The sequence below is a fragment of the Colletes latitarsis genome, chromosome 6 (genome assembly GCF_051014445.1).
Source record: "Colletes latitarsis isolate SP2378_abdomen chromosome 6, iyColLati1, whole genome shotgun sequence".
Classification (NCBI taxonomy): domain Eukaryota; kingdom Metazoa; phylum Arthropoda; class Insecta; order Hymenoptera; family Colletidae; genus Colletes; species Colletes latitarsis.
Window position 1 is genome coordinate 20,312,067 of NC_135139.1, and position 26,495 is coordinate 20,338,561.

Here is a 26,495-nt window from a genome sequence, read left to right on the forward strand (position 1 = left end):
TCGCTCAACCGGAACACTCGCGTTAGAGTAAGTGTACCGTATGATTTTTAGCACCGTAGCCGTATATGCACTATATTAACTTTATCTCTCGTACTGCAACACCCGTTGTTTAATTTTATTTGTCGACTTACAATGTGATCTGAAAGGATTGGAAATACTTCTGAGCCAAATCCTTCGCACACCGTTCACGCATGATTGGCTGCCATGTTGTTTTTTTTTTATTCGTTATTGACGTTTGTTGCTATTTTGTTGCTTGCTGCTTTTACTTTTCCGTCTGTGTGCCAACGCGTTGACTGTCGCGTGATCCGCATATGGGTCGCAGGACTATTCGCCGGAAATAAACGAGACAAAATTTTTGCTCACGACAGTCAACGTACTAACCTTATTTCATTCCCTTGTTTCGAGAGATACGATTTAGCAAAAATGCATTTTAACCGTGCAATATTTTACGCGTAACGTTTCTCAATCGCACGAAGATGAAAATGATCGGTTACTTGGCGACGAGAGATCTGATTTGCACGTCGCCATGGGACTACGAGAAACGCCGATCGTTGCACCTTTTTCGATCACTTATCGTCGGTACGAAAGAAGCCCAAAGATCCCACATTTGCACAGCAGTAGTGTCTCTCGCACAAAAATTTTCATTGATCGTTTGGACGTTGATCGAGCATCGTCTTTCCTGTCCTTCGACCAGCAAAGATCGGTGGCACGTCTCATCCTCCAGGAAATTCCTTTTTAGGCGGTTCGCCATTTATTTTTCCGGTCGTTCCGGGCCCCTGTTTCCCCGAACCAAAAACGAACCCACGGAAAACGTAGACGGGGAAGATGGTTAAAAATAGGACGACAGGGCGGGCCGCGTTCTTGAGCCAAGACAGAACGTTCCGTATTGCAGAAGGGGAGGGGGTAAATGATGAAGCCAGTTGGGGTTGCAGACGAGGCTGTTGCTCCACGAGGTGACGACAAGATTGTCGCCGCTTCCGGTGCAGCACGTGCCCCGCCGGAAGTCCCTCGTGGTTTCCGTATACGCTTCGAAGTATTTATACGAGCACGCGTAACACGGTTTACCTTTTCCTCTCCGATTCGAGGAATTCGAAATAAAACGTTCCCTCGGAAGAGGCGAGGCAAACACCACTTTCGCGGGACCGTAGAATTTTAATTGTTAGACAAAGTCGTGTGAAAGTAGTTTCGAATAGAAATTGCGCTTAAAAAAAATTATTTTCTTAGCTTTAAAGAGGATAGGAAAGTTGGTCATTTACGCTTGCCATCTTCGTTTGAAGACACGTAAAATCGCCACTGTCGTATTATAATAATAATATCGAACGATCCGAATATTGAAGGTGCCGCAGGTATATTCGTTCCTCAAGAATTCCCCCCGGAAAACAATGCAGGGTGGTCGGTAGCGCGTGACCGGTTTGAAAAATCGAACTGTCCAGGTTTGCAGAAGTCGAAAAAGACCTAGGTGGCGGCCGTTTCGCAGAATTTGGGGAACCGTGTTCAAAGGTCATCCGCAAAGTTCCGTCGATGGGTATCTACGGTGGAAACGTCGCCCCGTAGCCCGAATACGGGCGGCGAACCTTTCGAAAAGCCAGTGGCGGCTCCTCCACGGTCCTTCCGCGAAAAACGTTTTCTTTTTACCTGGCTGGGGCCCCTGGTTTCGAGGAAACGCGGAGAACGGGGACGCGCAACCGCGTTTTCATGCCACTAATGGCTCCTTTCTTTTCGGAAGCCTTCGAAAATACTTTAAGACCGACCCCGGGTGAAACAACGCGCCGATCCCCTTTATTTCCGCCATTTTTAATACGCGTCCCCCGCGGCGACGAAGGTGGAGAAATTTTTCGACAGAATTAACAAAATTTCAAATCACTCTGGAAATATTATTTTTGGCTGCAGGGGTCAAATACAATCATTTTTGGTGAATAGATATACCCTCGAAATCCTGTGCATTTTCGAGAAAAAAATTCATAGGTGCAGAACTTTTTCGACGAAATTAAAATATTTGAAATCATTCTAAAAAAATTATTTTTAGCTAGGGGGGTCAGTTACAATCATTTTTGGTCAACAGACGTACCCTCGAAATCCTATCCATTTTCGAGGGGAAAATTCCTTACCGAAAATATAATTTCAGGCCAGAAATGTCACTCCAAAATTTCATGCGAATCTTTGAAACGTCATAACTTCTGAACGGATTGAAGGACTTTAATTTTTCAGAATGCAAACCACGCGTATTTTAGCGCAGAATATGTAGACACTCCTAGAATATTCGAAAAGTTGGTCCTTGACCCCGCAAAATGAGAAAAACCCCATAAAAATGGTCCAATTTTCAAACAGCCATAACTCCTACAATTGTGAATATATTTCAATGAAACTTTTTTCTGAAGTAGAGCTCACGGGTACCTACAAAAAAGTATTAGACAACTTTTTTGTAGGGCGTCAAACAAAATTACTAAAAATGAAAAACTAATTTTTAAGAAAAATCGACAGGGGGTAGGTGCCTAAATTTTTCGGCGAAAAACAATTTTTTCAAATCGTTCTAAAAAAATTATTTTCGGTTGCAGGAGTCAATTTGAACCATTTTTGGTCATTAGACATACCCTCGAAATCGTACCCACTTTCGAGAAAAAAATTCGTGAAGATGTGAAATTTTTCGACAAAATTAAAAAATTTCAAATCGTTCTGGAAAAATTATTTTCGGTTGCGGGGGTCAATTATGATAATTTTTGGCGAATAGACCTACCCCCGAAATCCTACTCACTTTCTAGAAAAAAATTCTGTACGGGCGGAACTTGAAACGTTAATAACTTTTTAAGGAAGCCTCCAATCAACAAATTGGTATTCTTGATTTTCATCTTATTTTGGCCTCTAGAATTTCCCATTAGAATTTTTCTCTGAGGTGGCCGAACTCTTTGTATATAAAAAAATTATAACTTCTGGACGGATTGGAGGATTTTAATGTTTCGTTGAGGATCGTATGTATAAGAACGGAGGGGTCAGAGAGTAGCTGTTTTGTGGGGGTACGGGTCGTGTCGCCACAGACGGATGAGCGGAGACCCCGGAACCGATTCGAGGGATGCAACTGTCCGGGGAAAAGGTGCATCCCCGATGCACGATCCCGCGGAACCGTTGCACCGGGTGGGTTATTTTTGGAGTCCACGGGAAACATCTTGCCTCTGTAACACGTGCCGACATCGGTGTTTTTCCGTGGGGCGATCGAAACCGAAGGGACGTGAGCGAAGATTCGGGACTCCGAGGGCACGCGACACGCGCGTTCACGTATTTTTGGACGCGACGCTTACACGGGACGTACAAAGTACGCGCGCGCCCTTTTCCCTCGGACGGATAAGGGACGCCAGTTGCGTCGCCTCGTGGGACGCCCCTACCCCCTATTTCCGACTTTTCCTAGCCATATGTAGACCGGATATTCGGAAGATCGAGGCAGACGCGCGTCGAGGTCTTAGCGAATAGTAGGATTGCTGGATAGTATTTCATTCATCAACATACAGACTGCTCACTCTATTATTAGCCAACAATTTTTTCGAAAACTATTGTGCTCGGGAAAAAGTAGGATAGTGTATATCGATTTCTCATAGAGTCAAGATCACCTCCTCCTCCGCCTTCGCGATTGATTTCAAAAGACTTGGCGCCAAAACTCATCCACGTGGACGGGTAGAGAGTCTTCTTTCGGACGAAGAAAATTCGTGGAAGCCCCGGTGGTGTCGAGGAAAGGGCAATCTGGAAAATAATCGGCGACGCTTAATCCTGAAGGAGCGCCAGCGGGATATTTTTGGCGGGACAGAAGGCGCGCAAGGATGGAGTAGGCGGAGAAGAAGATAAGACTCCGCGCGTGATTAATGGACCGAGGGCTGGGGCGGAGAAAAGGGGGTGAAGGAGCGACGGAGAAACGTATAGCCGGCTTCTCGTTCGAAGTGACGCGGGGGCGGGCTCCCGGAGGGTGGAAGTCCCGGGCGAAACGGGAAACGGATGGCGCGCGAGGAGGGAAAAAGCAAAAGCACGTGCTCTCGGAACGCGGGCCCCGGACGAAGGGCGCGCGGAAACGACCGAAAACGAACGAGCCCCCCACTCCAGTCGTTTTTGGGCCCCGCCGGAGTGGGAGGTGGCGTGCAACCCTGCATCGGTGGCCCCCCCACTCTCCGCCGCCCCCGGAAAAGTTGGACAAATCGGGAGATGCGTTTCCCGCGACCCCGACGAATCGACTCAGTCGCACCCACGCTCTCCGCCGGTAACGTCGTTCTTGTCGTCCTCGAGACTGTTTTTCCCGCGCTTCGAAAGTGCACTGTGCGCGTCTCGGGGGTTGGAAGTCGAACATTTTCCCGCGTTTTTTCTTTTCTAAATATTCTTCGCGAAATGGTGTTCGAATGGAGGAAAGCTATGCGGTCTCTGGTTCGCGACGATGTTAACGCCGGAAGTCGTCGAAATAGACGGTCGATCCAGCGTGGCCGTAGAATTTCGCTCGTTCCCGCTCCCGTGCGTGATAATGCGTCGTTCTGTTCACAACGGACGAACGGAATTAAGGAAATTACCCAGGTAAATAGTAGTTTTTTGTCCAACGTTCGTTGCACCTGTTTGGTCAAGCACAGACGGTCGATGGTTCGTTTCGCTAATGACCAGCGGGGAAATTCTCGTTCTTTATGGACGTCGAGGCCCGACCGGGGGCTGAAAGGTGCGAGTTTTCCTAATCAGCAGGGGCGCCAGCCCTGCGACGCCCTTTTTCATTCAGGTATTTCGGCTACCCAACGGTCAGGAATAAAACGGCCAAGGTCGAGAAAACCGTCGGAAGAACCTTCCGAAACTCTCTCTCTCTCGCTCTCACCGTGTTTTTCTCGCTTTCGACGCACGGAACAGGCTGTGCTCGGCGGGGCCCGATCGTGAGTTGCAAAGAAACGATCGAATTCCTCCTAGGAAACCGATGATTTTCACCTCCGTGGCTCGACTCGACGCCCGGATTCGCCGGGAATCCTCGGAAGATTTTAAACGTGGAAAATAACTTAATCGTTTCTTCGTATCGAAAGATCGTCCTAATTTTTACTTGTTTAACGAAAAATCGAAAGATAAGAGTAAAATTGAGTTTCTATAGTTGATGCAAGCCCTGAAGCAGCAGCTTTGAACGTCAATAACTCATTGTTTGTGTAGTACGAATCGAACTGAATCCTTTTGATTTCAGACATCCAGGTACGGTTGGATCTGGTGGAGCAACTTCCGCACGTGGCGATGATCTGCGAAGAAGCTCCGTACCTCTACGGGAACATTCTTCACGACTACCTGCTGGATATAATTTTAAAATACCTGCAGGACGTGGACATTCAGGTGACTAATTCGTACGTTTGTTACACGATCGGACGAACATGGCCTACAGAGAACATTTTTGGCGCAATCGTTTCGAAATACCGTAAGAATTTCCAGGGCCCCATTGACGAACACCCCTTTTTCTCGTTGGCCAGGTACGGCAGGCGACACAGGCAGGGATACTGATGCTAATGAACAGGGGACTCCTCGACAACGACACGATCGAGGCCAAAGTCTGCCCCGTAATAGAAATCCTTTGTAGGTCCGTCGATTTCATTAACACTGCCGTCTCCGTAAGTTTTCACTTCTTTATTTTTCTTCTCTCTTCTCTGTTTTCTTTTCGTGTTTTATTTTTTTTTATTTTTTTTCCCCCCCCTCTTCCCACTTTCTGTTTTTCAACGACCGTACCTGGGCGTCTTGCACGACGACAGAAACCGTAGAACCGTTCGAATATAGCTGCGTGTGACCCCCCTCTCCAACGAGATATCGTAATCTCACCACCACCCCTCCAGTTCTCGCCGTGGCGTTTATCGCGTTCCGCAACCGTTTTTCAAGGGACGCGTCGAACGGGACGCACTTTTTTGTGTGTCACGATTTAACATTCTATCGAGCGGATCCGGCGTCGTTTCAAATGGGATTTTAATGTCTCCACGAAACCCCAGGCGCGGCGGTTAATTAACGAATACGTATGTAGGAAGTAGCGTGCGCGCGAAAAGAGAAAACTGCTCGTTGCATTCCGGATCGCGTTCGATCGGGTCGCTTCGAGCCCTTTAAGGACTTTAAAGCGGATCTCAATCGAGCTTTATCGCGAAAAGGAAGAGAAGTCGATTCGAATTTTCATCCCGGGAGTCGTCGGTACCTTCGATGGAAAGAATTTAGAAAGATAATAAATTTAAACTATATTTTAGGCGGCCATTATTGTCCTTAAAGGGTTAATCGATACTGGTAGGATTCTCGTAAGGCAAAAGTGGGTAAAATCGCGTGGTAGATACCGTCTGCTTCTTGAAACTAGAGGGAGCCACAGGTTAAGAGTACTCGCTTACAGAACTCATCGTCGAATAACCAAAAAAAAAAAAAAAAAGAGTATTTTTGCCCACTTTCGTTGCACGATACCCAGGGAAACGCGTCTCGAAGGAGCACTGTAACATCGTTCGTGGTTACCATCGACGGATTCCGTCTGAAAGACATGGGTAGTGAGATGTTCTCACGCTATCGCGTCTCACTATCTTGTCTTTCATCCGGCGTTCGTTCAACGTCCACCGAGAAGAAAAATGGCGCTCGTCGGTGGAAATTTTCAAGGACACCACCGGTACGAAGAACAAAGAGAGGAGGATCCTCGGACCCGGGACATGCTTTTACCATCAAAGTTGGTTTGTCATAGAGATCGACTATCACAGCCAGCTTTGATGAGCAAAATTGTGTCCGTCCTCGACGCGATTCGAGAAAAAAGAAGCACCAGAAAGAGCGAGAGAGAGAGAGGAACGTGGAAATAATTACCAGAGAGACCCAGGAAGCCAAACGTATCTCACGGAACGGAGAAACGACGGAAACGGAAGCGAACGAGAGAAGGACAAACGTCGGATCGGGCGCACAGGACACCGAAACGAAAATACCTTTTGCGGTCCGATACATCAAATTGGTTGTGGAATGTTTCGAGTCATATCACAGCCATTTTGATGAGCTTGGCCCGCAGAATCGATCGTCGGGGAAGCCATTTATACACGCTGTGCCATCATCGACTCCGCTTAGTGCTTAATTAATCACCCACGTAGGCCCGTGGAACACCCACGAACCCGGAGATATCTTTTGCGACGTCGTAGTAGTTTCGTGCCCTTCTCGAAGGAACAGTTTTTACACCTATAGTATATACAACTATGCCTGCTCGTATTCGTACGCTATAATGATGGTTTGCTTTGCGTGAAATAGAACTTGTCAACGATCATGCCACGTTGAAAACATCGGTTCCTGTCCCGATCACTGGCCATTGCTAGGTAACTGCTTGAGGACCACCTTTTGTTGGCATTATACCGTTCACATTGTACCTTTCTATCGGTTTTGTAATTGGGCGTTACTATGTGGCGCTGCTTCTACTGATGCAGGAATTGAGCGAGATCGTAAGGGAAAAAAGAAAGGAGATATTCAGTGGTCAGTCGAGGAGTGTACATGTAGGAACGGAGGAGTCGGTCGAGCGCTTGTGAGAGAGTTAAGAGCGTAGCCCTCTGGTGACGCCAGAACTAACCTTCGTTAATTACTTGGTAAAAATAAATGGGGAGGGGAAAATTCGTAAGAAAGTTTCTTTTATAGCGAATCCGCCGTTATAGCGTACGAATCGAGGAGTAACTAGTATACACGCCCTGAAAAAAGTCTTTCTCCGACCACGCATCGGAAAGCTACGAAGAAAACTTGCGAATGGAACGAGAGGAACGCGATCCAATCGTCAAATTGGTTGTGGCGTGTTGCTTTTCTAGATTTCATATCACAGCCATTTTTGACGATTTGGATCGCCGTTTTTTTGCGACGCCGCGACGTTTCCCCAGCAGCGTGCAGAAACCTCGACGGAAAGGGCAACGTATAAAGGGGGATTTCTTGCTCGCTGGCAAGGGAACGAAAAGAAGAACGCGCGTGCATCGCTCGCAAAGTGGTTGTGATATGCTGATGCGAGCGTTCACATCACAGCCAGCTTTGATGAGCGTTGCGCCGCGATGCGTTCGACGATCTTAGAAGACTCGAAGGATTGGAAGTCCCGGGGTTCCGTGAGGATACCGTTATCGATCTCGAGACGTTTTCTCGCTACGTTTTCCGCGTCTATGCAACCGAATCGATCCCATTCGTTTGGCGTCGATTTAAGCGGAGGAACGAATTTAACAAATTTATGCGAACGGTACTTTTGAAATCTTACCATCGAGATTTTGCAGACATATTCACTCTCCCTACGAGCATACGCAGTATTTTTTTCATTCGAAAATTTCAAAAATTGTGGGAGCTGTAGCTTTTTGTTTAATGGCCCTTCCCAGGGTCTAGTTTCCGAGCAGCACCACTGCAACTTTATAGACTAAATTATATAAGAAATCGTGTTAAGTAGTAATTGTACGATTTGAAAATAATAATAAACACTATTTTAATTAGTCTTTTCCAACAACGAGTCTTAATATTATTTGTTTTCAACGATTTCAAATTTATATACAGCACCTGTTATAAAAGTGAAGAATTATATGGGACTGCGCCGTAAATTAAAATCATTATGGGTTTCTGCTCGTTACAGCAGCGATATCTGGCTATATCCGTGCTCGTTATAACCAAGTTCGATCATAATTAAAAATAAATTCGAGTAAGGTCGTGTTTGGATTCGTTCTCGTTTTGGGTAAACTTCGAACAGCTTAAATTCGATATCGCGATGGTGGAATTGCTTCTGAGTGGGGGAATATTGGTTGCATACAAGCGGGGAATGGTGGTGTACACCCTTCTTTTCGCATAACCTAGAACTAAACGATCCATCGTAGTCCACGTTATTCGAAAATAGAATTTATCCAACCCTGTTTCTATCGATTCTCCCTTTAAGAAAATTAAAAATATTTCTGATCGCCAATTTCGATGCAGAGAGTGCCCCTACCGCATTCCCACATTCGTATACCGAGTATCATTTTGTCATCGTACTCTGACAGCGTTAGGCGTTAAGGTTAGGCTCTTTAACGAGCTGCATCGAATCGTGAACGATCGTAACAAAACGATGGCGGTGTAGAATCTATCCCGTCGGATGATTCACTTCTGCCCTTCTCCTCGTGTACAATTAATTTTATCGTTGAACAATGACCTACTGATTTCGACGAGTACACAACATGCGGGCGCTATGAAAAGTAACTCGAACGGTCGTGGAACCGATCGATCCACCGCGACCATCCAGCATCCCTAATTTCATCGTGCATGTTATTCTTTTCCAGGTGTTTAGCGGGCGCGTATTCGACTGTTCCTCCCATCAGAGTGGTTGTGATGTGGTGGCTTGGACTCGTATCACAGCCAGCTTTGATGAGGGGAACGGCGCGATTTATGACTCCGTTTACCACGATCGTGTACGCCATATTGGACCGTTGGGTGGTCCAAGCAACGAAAACATTTTTTAAAGAACTCTCGGAAAGGGGCAGAGAGAGAGAGCAAGAACATGTTGCGTTATCCTCTATAAACGATTGTGATGTAGCGTGACTCACGCGCTGAGTCATCGGGTGTATCGGAATATGTTAAATTAGGCGCACGTTGAACGCAGGGTAAAAATATTGTTAGAAAACGATGCAACACGTGAAACGTCGACGGAGTTTGTTCCCTTCGTACCTGTCTGTCTGTGTGTGTGTGTGTGTGTGTGTGTGTATCGTTTCTCGGTCTTCCGTTATCTGTTATCTGTTTTGTTTGCTTTACTATCGCAGATTTGTTTTCTATATTCGTACGAGGTATATCGTGTAATTATGTCGATCCGCAGCTCATGAGCAAGATGGCACCGCTCATTGGCAAAGAGCTGACAGAAAAGATTTTTCTGGACAAATACATTACTCTCTGCAGAGACAAGGAGTTGTACGTGAGGAGGATCTGCGTCACGCACTTTGGGACTTTTTTCGCCTCGGTCGGGAAGAAGGCGATGAACTGTAAACTGGTGAGTTTCCTCGTCCGTTAACGCCCGGAGCTAGTAAATATTAATTGTAAAAAGACTTTCGGTTGCCAGTCGAATCTAATGTTAGTCAATTTCTACCATTTTTGTCTTTCGATCCGTAGAATTCTCTTTGTACGTACGGTCGCGTGTAACACACCCTGTAGAACTGTTCGTCCGTTCGATCAAAATGACTCCGCCTATTCGCGTGAACCTAATCCTTCGGCTGGAATTGGAACGATTTGTCTACACGTGCGAAGCTTCTCTCGGGTAGAAAAATCGATCGCTCTACTCGTATGGAAAACGATTCGTTGGACGAGGGACGGAAACCCTCGATCGTATTCGTGTTTTCTTAACGACGACAGAGATTCGAGAGAAAATAATATAAATTGTCTGTCGAAGTGTGCAGCTTCCCCCGTTTACTGAATCGTTTGTTTCTGTTGCAGTTCCCGACATACACCGATATGTGCCACGATAAAGTGTGGGGTATCCGGAAAGCGTGCGTGGACGTTATGATGCCAGTTGCTTGCTGCACGACTCTCCTGTACCGTCGAACAGTGTGCGCAGAACTAATGGCCACGCATCTTAATGACGAATCGAAATGGGTGCGAATGTCTGCCTTTCAAATTTTAGGACCATTTATTTCTACGTTCGCGAAAGAGTTTACCGACATAACTTATAATCAACACTGCGAACTAGTGTTTACCAGCCGACAAGATGCTCGTTTCAGGTATAAAAAGCGTTTTTGTTTTTTTTTTTTTTTTAAACCCCCTTACTCGGCCGACTCGAGACTCGCGTTGTTGCATAGCGTTCCTTGTTTTCCGTTTTGTCTTTTGCCTTTTCTCGTCTCTTTCGCTTATCGTTTTCGGTTCGCATGTTTCCCGTTCTTATTCTGCCCCGCCCCTATCGCGATCTAATTTGTTTTATCATCGTCGACGATCGAACAGAATTACAATTTATTCCTGTTACAGCGTAAGGTACGCGTACGAGGGCATTTTTCCCATGAAGAGTCTCACGCTCAACATTAATTACGAGGAACACTGTGTCGGTGATTTGTCTGTGAAACGAATTTTCGAGGAAGAGGACGACGAGGACCAGTCCGAGGATCGCATTTCCTTGATGAGAGCATTCAGATCGAAGGTGCGTTTACCAGTCGACCATTTAATTTTGTTAAGTCGAACAACGTGCTCACTTAACGCGTTCACTGCCCAGATCGAAAACCGCGCGATACTCTGCAAGGCTAGAATTTCGATTTTACAGAATCTAAAACTTTCTTCTTGCACATTTAATCCCTTCGCTAAATAATGATATTGTTTCTTGTTTTCTCCCCTTGTTCCTCAGATACAAAAGGAACGTTCCAAGGCCTCGAAACTCGAGGAAACGACAGACGACATAAAGAAGTACAGTCCGTTTTTATACTATTACATAGCGCCGGATCTGCCGCCGGACGACGAGCTCGTGAAAGCCGCGAAGAAGTCCACGGCGCAGGAGAACGTCCATCGAAAGTCAATGGACAACACCAGGTCGAGCAAAGCGTCGACGATCAACGACGTATTGAACAAAGAAAGCTTCCCGGCGGTAGAGTTCCCGGTCGTCGAGTACCCGGCGTTGCCGGAGTTGTCAACGAACGAGTCGCCCGTGGATGAGATCGGAGTGGTTATCAATTGGGACGTGCAGGATATCGTGCCGCAGCATCTGATCGATTCATTTTTGTCGATGGTCGAGCCAGAGGAATGCATAGACGTGAGCACGGACCTCCCGCACTATTGCGCTTTCAGCTTCCCCGCGGTGGTCCTCACGCTTGGAAAAGAGAACTGGTCTTACTTGAAGCAGGCTTATCAGGCGTTGGCTAGCGCGAATCAATATAAAGTCAGGAGCACGTTAGCGTCCAGCATCCACGAGATTGCCGCGATACTGGGTCCGGAGCTCACCGCCACCGATCTCGTGCCGATCTACAATGGCTTTATCAAGGACCTGGACGAAGTCAGAATAGGCGTTCTAAAGCACCTGGCGACCTTTCTGAAAATACTCAAGCCCAACGACAGGTCACAATACCTCATGAAGCTGAAGCAGTTCCTCGCCACCGATAACATTTGGAATTGGAGGTATCGGGAGGAACTGGTCGCTCAGCTGCTCGAGATGGTGAATCTGTTTGATCCCTACAACGTCGAATGTTTCATCTTACCCCTTGCGCTCGAGTTTCTAGGCGACAAGGTCGCCGCTGTCAGGCAAATTGCGGTCTCTTTGGTACGATTCCATTTCATGGCAAGTTTACGGGGTGTCACAACCGACGTCACCATCACCGATATCCTTTTCATGCTTTATTCTTTGACCCGTTTCGATAGAGATGCCAAGAGATATTTCACTTAGGCTACTTGCGTATTCTACTCTCTCTAAGAGTGTACCTACTTTCGAAGTACTTGTTTAATTTAACGAGGTAATTCGCTGCATCACACTTTTGATATGCCGTGTGACCTATGAAACCGATGTTTCACGTCCAAAAGCGTCTGCTACGACGACGTATACACGGTGGTTGCACGTTCGTTCTTCGTTGAAACAAACGCAAACACCAAACGAACGACTTCCTCCGGAATAAAGCATGAAGATATTCAGAATAATAACGTTAGGCGAAGCACTCCGTATATTGTTATTATCTAATTCCATAATCTTTACATTGAGATCTGTCAACAGATAACGCATATCGTGTCCTACCTATCTAACAATGAACGCCTCGTCACGACGGTATTCCAAGAACTCAAATGCATCCTCGGCGTTTACGCGCGTAAATGGGTCGGACGACAGACGTTTGCATACGTATGCGCTCACTTAATAACGAACAACGCCATCAGCGGGGATAGATTCTCTAGGGAAATGTTACCTCATCTGTTGAAATTTTCCACGGACGAAGTACCGAACGTGAGATTGGCTGTGGCGAGAACCCTTTCGAAAAATGTTACCCCCATGGGACGTAAGTATTTTGTTAATTATACATTCTACCTTATTTCCAATCGTCTCGAGACGTGTTCGAACGTGTACCATACGTACGAATTGCGTGCTTTGATTTTTAGCTGGCTGGTTAGGGATCGAACAGGCGGAGAGAGTGGCGATAAGACTCAGGGAAATGCGTTCGGATCCAGATCGAGATGTTCGAATATTCGCCGGTAGCGACGAGGCGATTTAGGAACTTGTTTTAACGAATACGATGCCCAAAAGAGAATCGTGTTCAAATTTCTCCTGCCATACGAAATAATTTTATACCGAACCGTCGAGAGGAAGAGGAGAGCAAAAGGATGCCGTGCGAGTGTTCTTCCGTGAGCGAATTTTCTATAAACGTGGAAGAAAGTTAATTGAAAGGAGGAACGCGACCCCGTTCGTCGTCAGGAAGCGAACGAACAAAATTTGCTACAGAGTTTTTCAAGGAATATCGTGTATTTTACCTACGATGTAAAAATGAGCTCAACTTTAAACAGACAGAGAAGAGTGTACTATTTAGTGCAAATGAGATAGACAAAGCGCAACTTAACGTTGTCCACGACCAAGGGACCGACGTTTTCCGCGCCCTTTAGACTAAGACAGATTACAAGTATCAATGGTCAAAAGACATTACGCAATTATATAAGAGTGAGTATGCGTGTCTAAAATGAGTTACGTATGCATGTTAGTATTCGCGAGTATGTATGCGTTTACCATTGTGATCAATTTGTATATGTAAGTGGTCCCTTGGACAAAGCCGGATATTACTAATCGGAGATACCGCATCGGCGAGATCTCTTGTTCTTTGGTAAATGGTCATAGCACGAACTCTTTTCGTCATCGCGATAATTGTTGTTGTTTCTCTTAAGTGTTAACTCGAATTTTTTATCAAACGAAAATATTGAAATCGCCCCTTCTAACCGGGAAGGTTGATAGTTTTACTTTTGTAACTTTGTACGCGTGTGGTTGGCTCAAGTATTCGTGCTATGACACGTGAACTTGTACACGTCATCGACGAACGAATATGCTCTTTTTAAGTCGAGAAACCGCAATGCGAGAACTTACGGTCGACGCAGAACAAAAGGAAAAAAAAAAAAGAAAAAAAAAACAATACTTACGCCGCACGATATTGAGGTCAATCATAATCGTGCGATATCACTGTGATTTTTGTCTACGCGAGAACACACGGACGAATGTGCACCGTTTCATGTAGATATGTTAACGTTTAATAATGTAAGTACGAATTTTCGCTGAGATTCCGTGTGTTGAAATTACACGAAATCCGAATCTAAGCGAATGTTTTCGAAAATTTTAAATTTAAAAATTTTTCGTTTACACAATAAAGCTAGTTTGTAAGTAACGGAACGAAAGAAAGTGAATGCTATTGAATAAACGATGCGTATGATGTGAGGTTTTACGAGTGTGGACATGCGAGCCGTAGGCAAAAGAAAACAGATTTATTCGTTAAACAAAATTATACATTTGCGAAACGACTGTTTCCACGCTAATGTTGCATATTGATAACAGTCCTTGATCGCTAAAATTTTGTAACATTTATTGAAAGAACGGATTGTTATGTTCAGTTCACCGTTCGTGAAAATGCGATTATTGAGCTACAGTAAACTTCCTGTAAGCAACGAAAACTCGTTAATTGTGAATAGTTATGAGGAGAAAAGACGTTTTGTTTAAAATATTCTGTATAATATATTGTGTATTTGGTAATGAAACGAAAAAAAATGTACATCATGCGATTTGTTATACAACTGTGTTAATATCATTCTCTTTGACAATGAACTTTTTACATGTTACAGACTTGAAAATTTAAAAATTGCAGTCTACACTGTTGAACAAAGAAAGAATCGACTGGTAAAAGCTCCCAACACTTTTTCCCTCCGCACCATTGCATGACTAGTAATAGAGTCGAATATATCGAAAATGATATCGATACAACGCAAATTTTTCTTTTAGATATTTATGAATATCCAGTATGATTAAAACAGTATCGAAATATGCATCTTGAAACACATAAAATTCAAGTCATACGAGAGAAACGGATCGAACAGGTGAACGATAATTGCAAATTTAAAATTGAAGAATATTGATCGTCCGAATATTTTTTTGTAATTACAGGGGTCGAAAATTATACGATGCTGGTACAAGGTGTACAAGACAGCAACAGAAAAAGTAAGTCAAAGAATAAAGTGTCCCCATTTTTAGACCTTAATCCACTAAACATGACTACTCCAAATTTATATAGAACCATATTTCTAATTCTTTATTTAATAATACTTCCTCATTGTTTTATACAAAACGCACAATATAAATTCTTCTATATATTGACATACAAAATTATAATGTAGACATACGCTAAAATAGATGTAGATGAACGTGTTTAAGGTTAGCTTTCTATGCATTCTCTTAAAGCTTAGGGTTTCAGAACTATACCTTTAAAATAGTAAGTTGAAATTCAAGCACCGACGAAGATATGGGCGTTTCAATAGAACATAGTAAAACCTTGTCGTATTCAAACGATTAAATACATGATTTTCGAATTTACATTTCTTAAGAACTTGAAATTTGTATTACGTGTAACGGATTGCAGTTTAGTACGTTGCGTGTGTGTATGTATTTCTCAGAAACAGTTACTCACGTTTTGGCGCGAAAGATGAGAACGTCCACTTCCTCGTTAGTGCCTCGGTTTTGCGACGGAGGGACGTTTCGAACGAACCGTAATATCAGGAGGACCTTAAAATATACCGAGGAATTTTCCAGGCGGACAAGCGGGCAATTGGCAGGCCTTCTCCTCCATTTCGGTCTCGGCGGTGCTGCAATCGTTCAAGCAATACCGCCATCTGATCTGCCGACCCTTCCCGCAGGTGACGCTGCAGCTGCTCCAGTCTGTCCACCTGCCCCATTTGCTTTGTGACTTCTGATTTTCTCCGCGAAGCGTCTTGGTTGCATTCGACGGGGTTCCGGCGTCACGTTCGTACGTCGATCGTCTCTTCGGTGAACTTTCCTTTCCCGCGTTAAAACGTTTATGCTCGTCCGCGTTTCCAATTGCATCCGCCTTTCTTTCAACTGCAGTTTCCGTAGTAGACGCGAATCGACGGTTCGCGGACGGGACACATCTCTGAACGACTTTGAGCGGTTCCTTGAAACCGTCGCAAGCGGTGGTAACGTTCGAACATAAATCATCGATCGCACGTGTCACGATTCTCTTCTCTCCTCTCTCGTTCCTTTTGGCCTCGTCGACGTTTAGATAATTGTCAAGCTCATTCACCTTGAAGGAAATTTGTTGCTAGTGGAACAAATTGCGAATACTTGCCTTAGGAATATACGTCGATTGTACCTACTTTTGTGACCAACTTCTTCACGAGTTCTTTCACTTCTTCGATCGATCGTACCGTCCGTCTACCTTGCCCCTTGCCTCGCGAACGCGGACTTTTGTCGTGACCGCCGCATCCAACAGTTCCTTGCTCTGGCTCTCGAATATCCTCGTAGTATCTTAATTCGTCTTCCCCATTCAGGAAACCATGATTTGCTTCCGTATTTTTGTCTCTCTTTGCGCGTAGCTTCGACCTGTCTACCCTCGATGCAATTGACTTTTCGTCTTCCTCGAGGGGCCCTTCCGGCGTGTCAGCCCTTTGGGCGTCCGTGATTTCGTCCGATTCCGCCATGACATCGTTGGCGTCGTTTCCTCCCTCCGCGGCCAATAAGAATCCAGAATAATCGGCGTTGATTTTACTCTCGTCGACATTTTTCAATCTCGCGTCTATCGAGGAACGATCATTGCTGGAATCGGCTCTTACGTTCGATTCTTTCGATTTCGCGTATCTACGGCGAAAATTGCTGTCAATATTTTTCTTAGACACTACATTAGCAATTCCTACGTTTGATTTACCCCTGCCTTTCGATTCACTGTCTTTCCTTTCGCGTATCGATCTTGACCGATCCGTATTTTTCGAACGTGCGTTTTTCGGCGAATCGTCGCCCTTCTTTCCAGCGTCTTTCTTTTTCTTCGTATCCTTTAAACGTTTCTCGCGGCGACTGTTCTTCGCGGTCCTCTTAAATCGTAGCAGGGCCGCCTTTAAATCGGCAATAGCCAATTTCGAAGGCCCTCTACCCTTACTTTCAACATTCAAATCCCTCGCAGCTTCTTTTTGATCCAGCATCGATCGTTTCTTTTTGTTCAATATCTTCTCCGATTTGGCATTCGTGTCTGCTAAATTTTTTTGATCGATACGCGACAAAAATGAATCAACGATATAATCGTTAGGACGATGCAACGAAGCTTTCTCTCGTTTTTTTCTAACCAATTCTACCGCTAACAGAGGATCTTCCACGTTTAAATCTTGCGATTGTTGGTTTATAACCGAAGCTTTGTTCGCCTTAATAGCGTCAGATGGCGTGTCGATAACTTTTTCGGACGGAAACGATTTCCTCTTACCGACGATAACATTTCTGGCTGATTCGCCGGTGTTAGGAGGCAAACGAATCATGAACGGATTAAAATCGAGAATTTTCGATTCATCGTTCTCGTCTTCTGCTTCCGAATTACTTAATTCAATGGATTTAATGGGTTCGTCGTTCGCTAAGAGTTCCTGGGACTTGATTTCTCGTTTCGTATCGAATGAAATGTCATCATCGTAAGAATTCTCATCGATCGATTCATAGGAATTCCGAGGGAAGGAGTTAGCCAAATCTTTCAAATATTCTTGTTCGTTCGCGAACGACGAATCGTGTTTCGATATTAATTTGCTTCTTTTTACTCGTATATGTGTTTTTAAAGCATCGGGATCTTCGATATTGTTCATGAAAAGTGGTCCGTCGTAGCTCAATAACGTTTTCTTCTTTATGTTTTCCTTTTCACCGGCATCGGTGGAAACATCATCGTGAAATAGCGTTTTCAAATTATGCTGTTCATTATCGGAAACAGCGCACAAAGTTCTTCGTTTCCATAGATAATCCACACGGTCCAGTTGCGATGTTTTACTCTTTTTTACAATTGTATGCGACGTGTCGTTAAAGGTTAGAATCGAACTTGCTTCGGTACCATAATTATCATTAACGTAATAGTTTATTACATTTACAAAAGAATTTGAAACCAATGCATTCTCGAAATCGACTGGAATGTTTGTTAACTTCTGTTTGTGCAATTTTTCCGATTCTTTCGATTCTTTAAACGGCAATGAATCGTACGTGCGTGTGTCATTTAGGAAAACATTTACGTCTTGCAAAATGTGTGTAAAACTTACGTCAAAATAGTTAGAATTTTCCAATTGCTCGCAATGCCGATGATCAATGGTACTTATATTGTTATAGTTTTTGATTCTGGTGACAGAAGAAATAATCACCAGGATCGTGAGAATCCAAACACCCGAATAAATTGAAAATTTCAGCATCACACGCGTTCTTCCACGTTGTTTTATGTTACATCACTCGTCAGTAGTTCCTACATTACTTTTTGAAAATTAATGTTCACAAGGAACTATTCAAATGATTATTACGCCAGGTCTCCACATACTTTAATCTTTTTGCTCTTATGATTTGACCGATATCGAAGATGTATCGAAATATTTGTGAAACACGTCAACTATCGACATTTCAACATTCTGAAGTTTATAAATATACAGGGTGTTCGGCCATCATTTGGTGAATAGGCCTACCCCCGAAATCCTACTCACTTTCGAGACAAAAATTCGAGGTGTGAAATTTTTCGATAAAATTACAAAATTTCAAATCGTTCTGGAAAAATTATTTTCGGTTTCGAGGATCAATTACAATCATTTTTGGTGAATAGACATACCCTCGAAATCGTACCCACTTTCGAGAAAAAAATTCGGGAAAATGTGAAATTTTTCGACAAAATTAAAAAATTTCAAATCGTTCTGGAAAAATTATTTTCGGTTGCGGGGGTCAATTACAATAATATTTGGTGAATAGACCTACCCCCGAAATCCTACCCACTTTCTAAAAAAAAATTCAGTACTGGCGAAACTTTAAACGTTAATAACTTTTTAACGAAGCCTCCAATCAAGAAATTAGTATTCTTGATTTTCGTCTCTAGGCCAAATATTTTCTTCTTTCGGAGAAAAATAGAATAAAGAAAAATGTAAAAAAGATTATGCAACTAATGTAAAAATAGAAAATATGGTGTCGAAGGGCTGAGTATAGAACACTGAAACTTAGCTGAAATTCTTAGAAATGGCGTCATTTCTTGGAAACCGTCAAAACTTGTGCCACCTCTTCGAGTATCATATTCTCCTGATGCCAAAGCTCAAAATCGGTCGAAAATCCAAAAAATTTTGGCTGATTTTTTAACTTTGTATCAGGGGAACACGATACCTGAAGAGGTGGCACAAGTTTTGGCGATTTCTGAGAAGTGACGTCATTTCCAAGAATTTCAGCTAATTAGCATACTTGGGATTCCGACAGGGTTTTCGTCGATTTTCGTGTTATCAGAAGTGATGACACAAAATCCGCGGATTCTTTGTAAATGCCTCCACGTCTGAACCTCTTCTATTTCTCACAACTGAACGTGCACCTTTAAGTAATCGGTGTCCTAACTATTCCGAACATACGTTTAGATTGTATTTGCAAATAGTGTTTGGTTTATGTGAAAAGAATTTAATGTATTTAATGTGTCTAATACGTATGATATAGTTATAATGAATTTCTTTATACTAGTACATTTATTTGCGTTTAGTTCAACGGTAAGTAGTAAAGTTATCGTCACATAACCTATCGAACCTGCGTGATCGTGTTCAAAATGTATAATAACGTATTCTAGGTAAATATTGCAGTAGCAGAATTTTCAGCCGACGATTGCAGCAGCTTGGGTTTTAATAAAGCCAATTTACTTTGTTCCACGTGCGAAGAATTTAGTAAATATGCTTTGACTGAAATAAAGCAAGTAGATATAGATACAAACAATGTAACGTGATATTAATTTATTAGATAACGAAGAGTATTTAATGCGTTTATTAACAATTGCAGAGATAGCTGTAAAGAATGTTGTTTGAAAGATGATGACTATGATACATCTGGTTCAAAACGCTATCCACGCGCAGTTCTTGAAGTTTGCACATGTAAATTTGGAACATATCCACAGATTCAAGGTAAAACAAAATATGTATATTGCATACATATCAACCGAAAGTAAGTACACCATATATACTATGTATTAATTTTTACTATTACAGCTTTCATAAAGAGCGATAGACCAAGTAAATACAAAAACTTACAAATAAAGTATGTTAGATATTTAGATCCAATAATTAAGTTGTACGACGCAGACAATAAAGTTGAAGACATTTTAGACATACATAAATGGGATACAGATTCTGTAGATGAGTTTTTAGCAACTCATCTTTCTATGGATTAATATTACTTTACAATAATTAAATACACTTGTATTTTATTGTGTTATGTATTTTCAATATAAATAACATTTCTAGGAATTTTCTAACCTTGTCAACTCAATAATCTGGTCGTAAAATTTTCAGTACGAAAGGGTGTAGTACAAAATACAATTCATTTGTAGTCTGTATATTATTTATTTGATACTTCCTACAATAATAATACAGAGAATCCAATATTGGAATGAGATTTTTAAAAATACGTCATTTTTTATTTTTTAACTGTTTCAATGAACAATTCATTGTCCTTCGTGATCTTTGGACAAAAATTAATATAAAGACAATGAATATTGCATTACGCGTTATTAAGATACATTACATGACGGATGTAGCTGTTTAATAGACGCAAATTTGATTCATGTAAGTTGAAGTACTTCATGGAATAGATGTATAAAGTATAAAGGCAATTGTCAAATAACTCGTAGTTTTTATATCAATATTTTTACAACACATTATTTATCACGTAAAAGATATACGTCCTACGATAAAATCCTATCATCTTATCATAACGAAAATAAATCATTACGGTATCTTGTATTCATTACCACGAAACTTGGATCATAAGTGTTTTATAACAACTAGGCATAAACTGGATAAAATATGTATTAATATTGTAATTCTTATTGCAAGATACTTTTGGATCATTTCTTAACAAATGCCTAATAAGAATAATAAATCTTATAATAGTTTCATATTATGATTACTTTAAAAACCATTGACATATTTCAATTACTTGAATATCGATAGGATTTCCTGATACAGAATAGTTACAAGATACACGGGAGTATAGTTTCTTAATCTTTTTTTTCCTTAATTTTAAATCTATCATTCTGTTCAAGAATCTGTATACACTACAAATCTGTATACGTTCATTGTAAATAATAAGTAATAATTAAAACCTTCGATGTTGAATAAGCTTGGATAATAAATAATATTCTCACGTTTACCATTTCGTGCGAATGGTATGCGAATGATTCTAGTACATTCAGTTCATGCGTGTAAAAAGTCAGTCATAAATATAACCTATTTACGACGAACAACTTGTCATACATTCTGCCACGGTGAATAAAAAGTCCGATTATTTTAACATAAACGACTCGAGTAAATAAGATAAACTAGTGAAGTCTAACAGTTATATGGTACAAAATTGTATAATTGCATAATATATCCAAGCTTACCCCAATTTTGGAATAGAGATCACTTTATCGTCTAGCTCTTCGCGCTCGGGGAGTACCGCCACGACCGCGAGCAAAACCTCGACCACGGGTTAGTTTTATTTGCGGGCTTTGCTCTCTGTCTAATTTCGGTGCGGGTTTCTCATGTTCAACGGGCTCTTTCTCATCGCCGTCGTCAATTAAGTTACCTATTTCCGCGTCATTGTCGTTGTCAATATCAGCCCACATTTTATCAACCGGTGTCTTCTTTTCTTGAGCATTGGAAGTATTTAGCGACGATTGTTCGCTACTGTTCTCAATTTCGTGATGTTCCTCTTCTTCGGATTCCGCGTCAGCTTCAAGCGGATCATACTTCTCATCTCCATCGGGTTTCTTCTGCGCGTTTGCGTTTTCGCTACTATTTTCTTGTGCTTCTTTCGTTTCTTCGTTATCTTCTTCTTCGGAATGGGTAATTTTGCGACGTTTCCAATTTCCTTCGTATTCTTTATTTTCCGAAGAACTTTCGTTTGCCTATGGGGGAAAAAGACATATAGATTGCTCGTTTGTTAACACTATATTACAATAGAAATTTTGTTTGTGATAAATTATACCTCAGTCTTTTCCGCGGACTTTTGTTCAGCGTTCTCAGGGGTTGAAGTTAAAGACTTCACTTCTTGCACAAAGTTCCGGTAGTGAGTAATACTACGTAAATGAGCGTTCATATCATCGGCTAACAACATGAATCTTCTGCACTTTTCGCAATAGAATCCTTGAACTTCTTTCACTAAAGATTTTCCTGAAACAATACAAATGAATGAACTACTGATGATTCGACTGTAAAAGATATTTTAAAATTGTGTGAATTTTATTCAACTACACTTACCTATAGAAATTTGATTCTGTCTGCAATATTTATAGGATGGTACCTTGAACTTCTTCTCGCCCAAGTTTTCTGTAATATCCGTTATGTATTCTTGTTGTTCTCCAGCAGCTTCTTCTTCCTTTTCGTTCTTATTATCAGGACCAACATCTTTTTCTTCATCCTCAACAGTGCGCACTTCAGCTTCTCCTTTCGCAAGTTTTTCTGCAGATCAATATTAAAATAAATCTTAGAGAACTTCCTTAAACAGGATACTTTTTACATACCTTTCTTCTTATTTTTCCGTTGCTCTTCACATTGCACAGCTTTCTTCATGTGTGCGGGCGTCAGACAATGTTCATCGTATTCGATACGCGATGGGAATTCTTTCAGACAAGGAAAACATCTTGGATGTAAAAATGTTTTCAACTGCTGATGCTTCTCACTCTTTCTGTGCGTTGATAATGTTCCATAGAAATTCAAATCGCACATCGTACAGTATTCTCTTACATTAAGATCCACAGACACCTATTAAAAATAAAAATATATACGACGTGTTCGTTAAGACATTAGGCAATTGAACATTTATATACTTACTTTTTTCCCGCGACGTTTTGAATTAGTTAAACTAAGTTCGCGTTGTTCTTCCGCTACTCTTAAGTCGTGTCTCATCAGGTCGACTTTCAATTTGTACGATTCATCTAACTTTTCCATCATCAATTGATGCGCTCGTCCTCGTAAATGATTCTCGAAGGACTATAATAAATAAGAATATTATAATCAAAAGTCAATTTTAATGTAAATTATATAATGAACTGAAAATAAAAACGTACATATCCATCCCACATATGTTTGTTACAAATATGACAAAACATGTGGCTCATTGGAACTTCTGCATAACGACTTTCAGCATGCCTAGCTTCGGATTTCTTGCCGGTCATCTTTGAATCCTTCTCAGTTCCAGACGTATTTGCATCCTTTCCTGCCTCATCAGCAGATTTTTCCGTTTTTAATTCAGAATCGTCTTGAGATTTTTCAGATTCCTCTGACTTAACAGTAACTTGACCATCCTCGGATTTCTTCTTCTCATCCTTCCATGCACGCTTCTTATCTTCAGCTTCTTCAGTTTCGTGGCTAATATAGAAACAAATACGTAACTTTTATTATATCTACAGACTTCAATTAACTTTACCATATATTCTTTTTCTTTAAGTTGATTTTTAAATATTACATTTGTTTAATATCTTTTAGTAAAGGTACATGTACACAAAACTTTCAATGTTTACAACTAGAAAGAAATTGGGCATGATATTTATATCAAGTGAAGATAATTCACACTTCTAACAACTGGGCAAACAAATACTCAATTTACCTATTGTCATGAACAAATACATTGAATAATGTGTATTGAAAGAAGAGTATACAGGGCATAGTTTACACGATCATGAAACAATAGTGTTATGAAACTGTAGCTAATCTAACTTAAATTTGAAATGTGAGTTTCATCGACAGTGAGGAGTAAACATATAACATACTATATAGATATATGTATATATATAAATATGTATGTAGTTTCTTTAAAAATCTGATAAGAGAAAGGGTACAATGCTGATTCTATAGCAATTATACTGTACATACGTAAGAAACACCGTACATACAAAGATAGGTGACAGAATGAGACTTACTGAAGTTTGAAGAACTATTCACAGTCACCAGGAGCTTACCTTTTTACAACAGGTGCTTCTGCTTTTTCATTATCAGAGGTCTTAATGTCCTGCTGTTCCTTTTTGGCAGTCTGATTTTGTTTAGAGGCAGGAATTGGTTTAGAAGATTTATCGTTGCGATGTTGTGTTTGGTTTCCGTTCATACGCTGACTGCCAGACTGGGGTGCACGAGATTGTTGTGCAGATGGACCACGTCGCCCAGCAGGGCCATCACGGGCGCGATTGCCCATCTAGTCATGTAGGTCAAATGACCAAACCATCATGAGAAGTATCCGATATAATTGCGATTCTTCTCGAATCGAGCTTGGTTTCAACAACCACTGGGATTTTTAAGGGAGAAAATATTCTAGTCGATTCGGAAGCAGGACGTATTCAGTGTTTTAATGAACACCGAAGGTCTGTATTTCCACGTTTTAGTGGAAGGGGAAAGGACAGTAATAGTAGACAGTTGAAGATCCATACAATCATCGCATCATCCACCTTTATACAGGCAATGATCATGTCGATCGTAAAACATGATATTTATAAAACACGTATACTTTCCTTTGAACATAGTTCAATAAAGCTCAATGAAAAATAATCAACAAGAAGAAGACGTTAATCAGTGAAAAAATGCAGCTTGCAATCAATATTTCTGACTAACGTTCTTCTATCAATTTTGGCTGTAACGACGAATAGAAGACTTGGATGGAATATAAATGAACCAAGTCAGAGGGATAATATATCTCCGTGTCTTTGCTGAAATATACTGCACAAAACCACAATTAACTTCCACCACTAAAAATGAGAAATTGCATTCTGAAATCAATACACGTCTTGTTACCGTGTCTTTTAATGAAATAGCATTGCGACGGTAATTAATGCTCCTACGAAAATCATGTGAGGCAAAACTAGTCCAGCAATAAGAACTGCTTACATCTTAGTAACTTTGCAGCGTAACCGTGTAGCGTCACATCCATTGACTGAAAGCCTCGTTAATGAATTCATCAATGAACATTAGAAGAATTTCAAATTTTCAGATTAAGGACTGGTGTTGTTGATGCAAAATAGATGTGTGGACTAAAGATTGCCCTTTTACAATTTCCATTAGTTAAATAAATATTGTTATATATTTGTACCTTGTTATATGGTTGAGGCCGTTGATTCTTCATTGGGTGCCTTACAGGACGATCGTTAAAACGCCCTGACTGAAAGTTCTGCTGGTTTGAAAAATTTGGTCCTGATCCAGAAAAATTATTGCCAAGACTGAGCAGCGACGGTACCTGCTTTGCAATGCACAATTACATGTTTTATTATTTAGATACTAACGATCGCGAATGCACTACCTTATGGTAGAAAAATATATTTTACCTGTGGCTGTACATCTTGTTGGCTGCGAAGCAAATTTGTAAGGAGATTACTGGCAATTGCTAACTGTGCTTGAGGCGATGCTAAAGACAGATTATTATTCGGTGTTGGTAAAATTCCTCTGCCAGGCATCATTCCACCTTCCCAGGGATTCATTCCACCACTTACACAGCCGTTACCTCCTCCTCCCATTCCACCACCCATACCACCACCACCTCCACCCATGTTACTAAGTCTTCCTCCTCCACCACCTCCAGCACCACCGCCACGATTATTGAAATTTCTATTCCCAAAGGAATCTCGCTTTATTCCTCGATTGAAGGACATTGTATCTAAAAAAAAATTAAATATGATGAAATATTTGATAATATTATGGTTAATTGTAAAAATTAAATACGTGATATTTTAAATGTATAACAAAATATTGGCTGGATCTTATTTTCCAAAAACGACATTAATTTTATGAACGTAGTATTAAAAAACGTATTATCTCATTGTATGACCTCATGAAGTCTTAGCACTGTGCATTTTTAATTTATAAATGGAGTATGAAAGGGCGTCTATTTCCGACATGAGACGTTAAGAGTCTTTCCAGTAATATAACCCGTTAAGTTTTGGTTCAACAAAAGTAAAAAATACGTAACATACGTATTACATATTACATGCATAAAAAAATAGATATGATGTTTAATAAAGGAGGTAATCAATCGTAATTTCTTCGATTAATGTTTTACATACCAAACGACGCCGTACAATATAACTATTATATTTCAAAAACGTTTACTGTTGCACAAACTATCCTCTATATTATACCAAAATGATCGAGATAATGTTTCACAACGTCAAACATATAATTTCTCCCAGTTCGAACATAAAAATAAGATATTACTTACTGGAAAAGTAGCAAGCTTGACCGTAGTACAAGAAAATGAGGCACAACGGAATGCTCAAGGAAATGGAGTCACTAAGCGTCTATCATGAACGCGAACCGCAGAATAATAACCAGAGGCGACACTTCACTGTTCTTGGGGAATGAAATTTTGTACGCACATATGCACGAATTGACCAATAGGACTAGCCAGGCAT

The 26,495-nt window shown here is 41.4% G+C and overlaps 4 protein-coding genes across 12 annotated transcripts in view; 2 read left to right on the forward strand and 2 right to left on the reverse strand.

Moving 5' to 3' along the window:
- Positions 1–14,658, forward strand: part of LOC143342525 (serine/threonine-protein phosphatase 4 regulatory subunit 1) — a 154,141-nt gene extending 139,483 nt beyond the window's left edge. For 6 of the 7 annotated variants that reach the window (XM_076766497.1, XM_076766498.1, XM_076766496.1 and 3 more), the window contains 8 exons: positions 5,180–5,322; positions 5,457–5,594; positions 9,770–9,940; positions 10,381–10,664; positions 10,906–11,074; positions 11,276–12,181; positions 12,626–12,902; positions 13,003–14,658. In XM_076766497.1, coding sequence (XP_076622612.1) covers positions 5,180–5,322; positions 5,457–5,594; positions 9,770–9,940; positions 10,381–10,664; positions 10,906–11,074; positions 11,276–12,181; positions 12,626–12,902; positions 13,003–13,115 — 2,201 coding nt within the window. In that variant the 3' untranslated portion in view covers positions 13,116–14,658. The remainder of the gene's footprint in view (positions 1–5,179; positions 5,323–5,456; positions 5,595–9,769; positions 9,941–10,380; positions 10,665–10,905; positions 11,075–11,275; positions 12,182–12,625; positions 12,903–13,002) is intronic. The other variant, XM_076766503.1, reaches the window with a different exon arrangement.
- Positions 14,659–14,933: 275 nt separating this feature from the next.
- LOC143342534 (uncharacterized) lies at positions 14,934–18,309 on the reverse strand. Its single transcript, XM_076766515.1, has 2 exons — positions 16,261–18,309; positions 14,934–16,187 (listed from the first exon to the last, which is right to left on the reverse strand). Exons 1-2 carry the CDS (start codon positions 18,307–18,309, stop codon positions 15,654–15,656), a joined length of 2,583 nt encoding a protein of 860 aa, XP_076622630.1. The 3' UTR covers positions 14,934–15,653.
- A 1,045-nt stretch (positions 18,310–19,354) lies between these two features.
- LOC143342581 (selenoprotein F) lies at positions 19,355–20,456 on the forward strand. The gene is made up of 4 exons (XM_076766625.1): positions 19,355–19,620; positions 19,698–19,816; positions 19,904–20,025; positions 20,110–20,456. The coding sequence occupies exons 1-4, from the start codon at positions 19,576–19,578 to the stop codon at positions 20,289–20,291; spliced, it is 468 nt and encodes a 155-aa protein (XP_076622740.1). The 5' UTR covers positions 19,355–19,575; the 3' UTR covers positions 20,292–20,456.
- A 144-nt stretch (positions 20,457–20,600) lies between these two features.
- On the reverse strand, positions 20,601–26,455 carry Pep (Protein on ecdysone puffs). Of its 3 annotated transcripts, none has more exons than XM_076766624.1 (10): positions 26,303–26,455; positions 25,413–25,741; positions 25,181–25,324; positions 24,063–24,292; positions 23,172–23,472; positions 22,936–23,094; positions 22,626–22,866; positions 22,363–22,563; positions 22,091–22,275; positions 20,601–22,010 (listed from the first exon to the last, which is right to left on the reverse strand). In XM_076766624.1, exons 2-10 carry the CDS (start codon positions 25,734–25,736, stop codon positions 21,528–21,530), a joined length of 2,268 nt encoding a protein of 755 aa, XP_076622739.1. In that variant the 5' UTR covers positions 25,737–25,741; positions 26,303–26,455; the 3' UTR covers positions 20,601–21,527. The 3 variants fall into 3 exon arrangements, with proteins under 3 accessions (XP_076622739.1, XP_076622737.1, XP_076622738.1); XM_076766622.1 differs by having other exon boundaries at positions 25,181–25,327; XM_076766623.1 differs by lacking the exon at positions 26,303–26,455 and adding an exon at positions 26,148–26,264 and having other exon boundaries at positions 25,181–25,327.
- Between the last annotated feature and the right edge of the window lie 40 nt (positions 26,456–26,495).

What these genes read in the sequence shown, in the direction of transcription:
- LOC143342534 (XM_076766515.1), bottom strand. Translation starts at nt 18,309, where the DNA reads ATGCTGAAATTTTCAATTTATTCGGGTGTTTGGATTCTCACGATCCTG. An exon ending in TGAAGAAGTTGGTCACAAAA is followed by an intron (nt 16,188 to 16,260) that starts GTAGGTACAATC and finishes ATTTCCTTCAAG; the next exon opens with GTGAATGAGCTTGACAATTA.
- LOC143342581 (XM_076766625.1), top strand. Translation starts at nt 19,576, where the DNA reads ATGAATTTCTTTATACTAGTACATTTATTTGCGTTTAGTTCAACG. An exon ending in TATTTGCGTTTAGTTCAACG is followed by an intron (nt 19,621 to 19,697) that starts GTAAGTAGTAAA and finishes AACGTATTCTAG; the next exon opens with GTAAATATTGCAGTAGCAGA. An exon ending in TATGCTTTGACTGAAATAAA is followed by an intron (nt 19,817 to 19,903) that starts GCAAGTAGATAT and finishes TAACAATTGCAG; the next exon opens with AGATAGCTGTAAAGAATGTT.
- Pep (XM_076766622.1), bottom strand. Translation starts at nt 25,736, where the DNA reads ATGTCCTTCAATCGAGGAATAAAGCGAGATTCCTTTGGGAATAGAAAT. An exon ending in ACGGAAAAATAAGAAGAAAG is followed by an intron (nt 22,564 to 22,625) that starts GTATGTAAAAAG and finishes ATTGATCTGCAG; the next exon opens with AAAAACTTGCGAAAGGAGAA. An exon ending in ACAGAATCAAATTTCTATAG is followed by an intron (nt 22,276 to 22,362) that starts GTAAGTGTAGTT and finishes GTATTGTTTCAG; the next exon opens with GAAAATCTTTAGTGAAAGAA.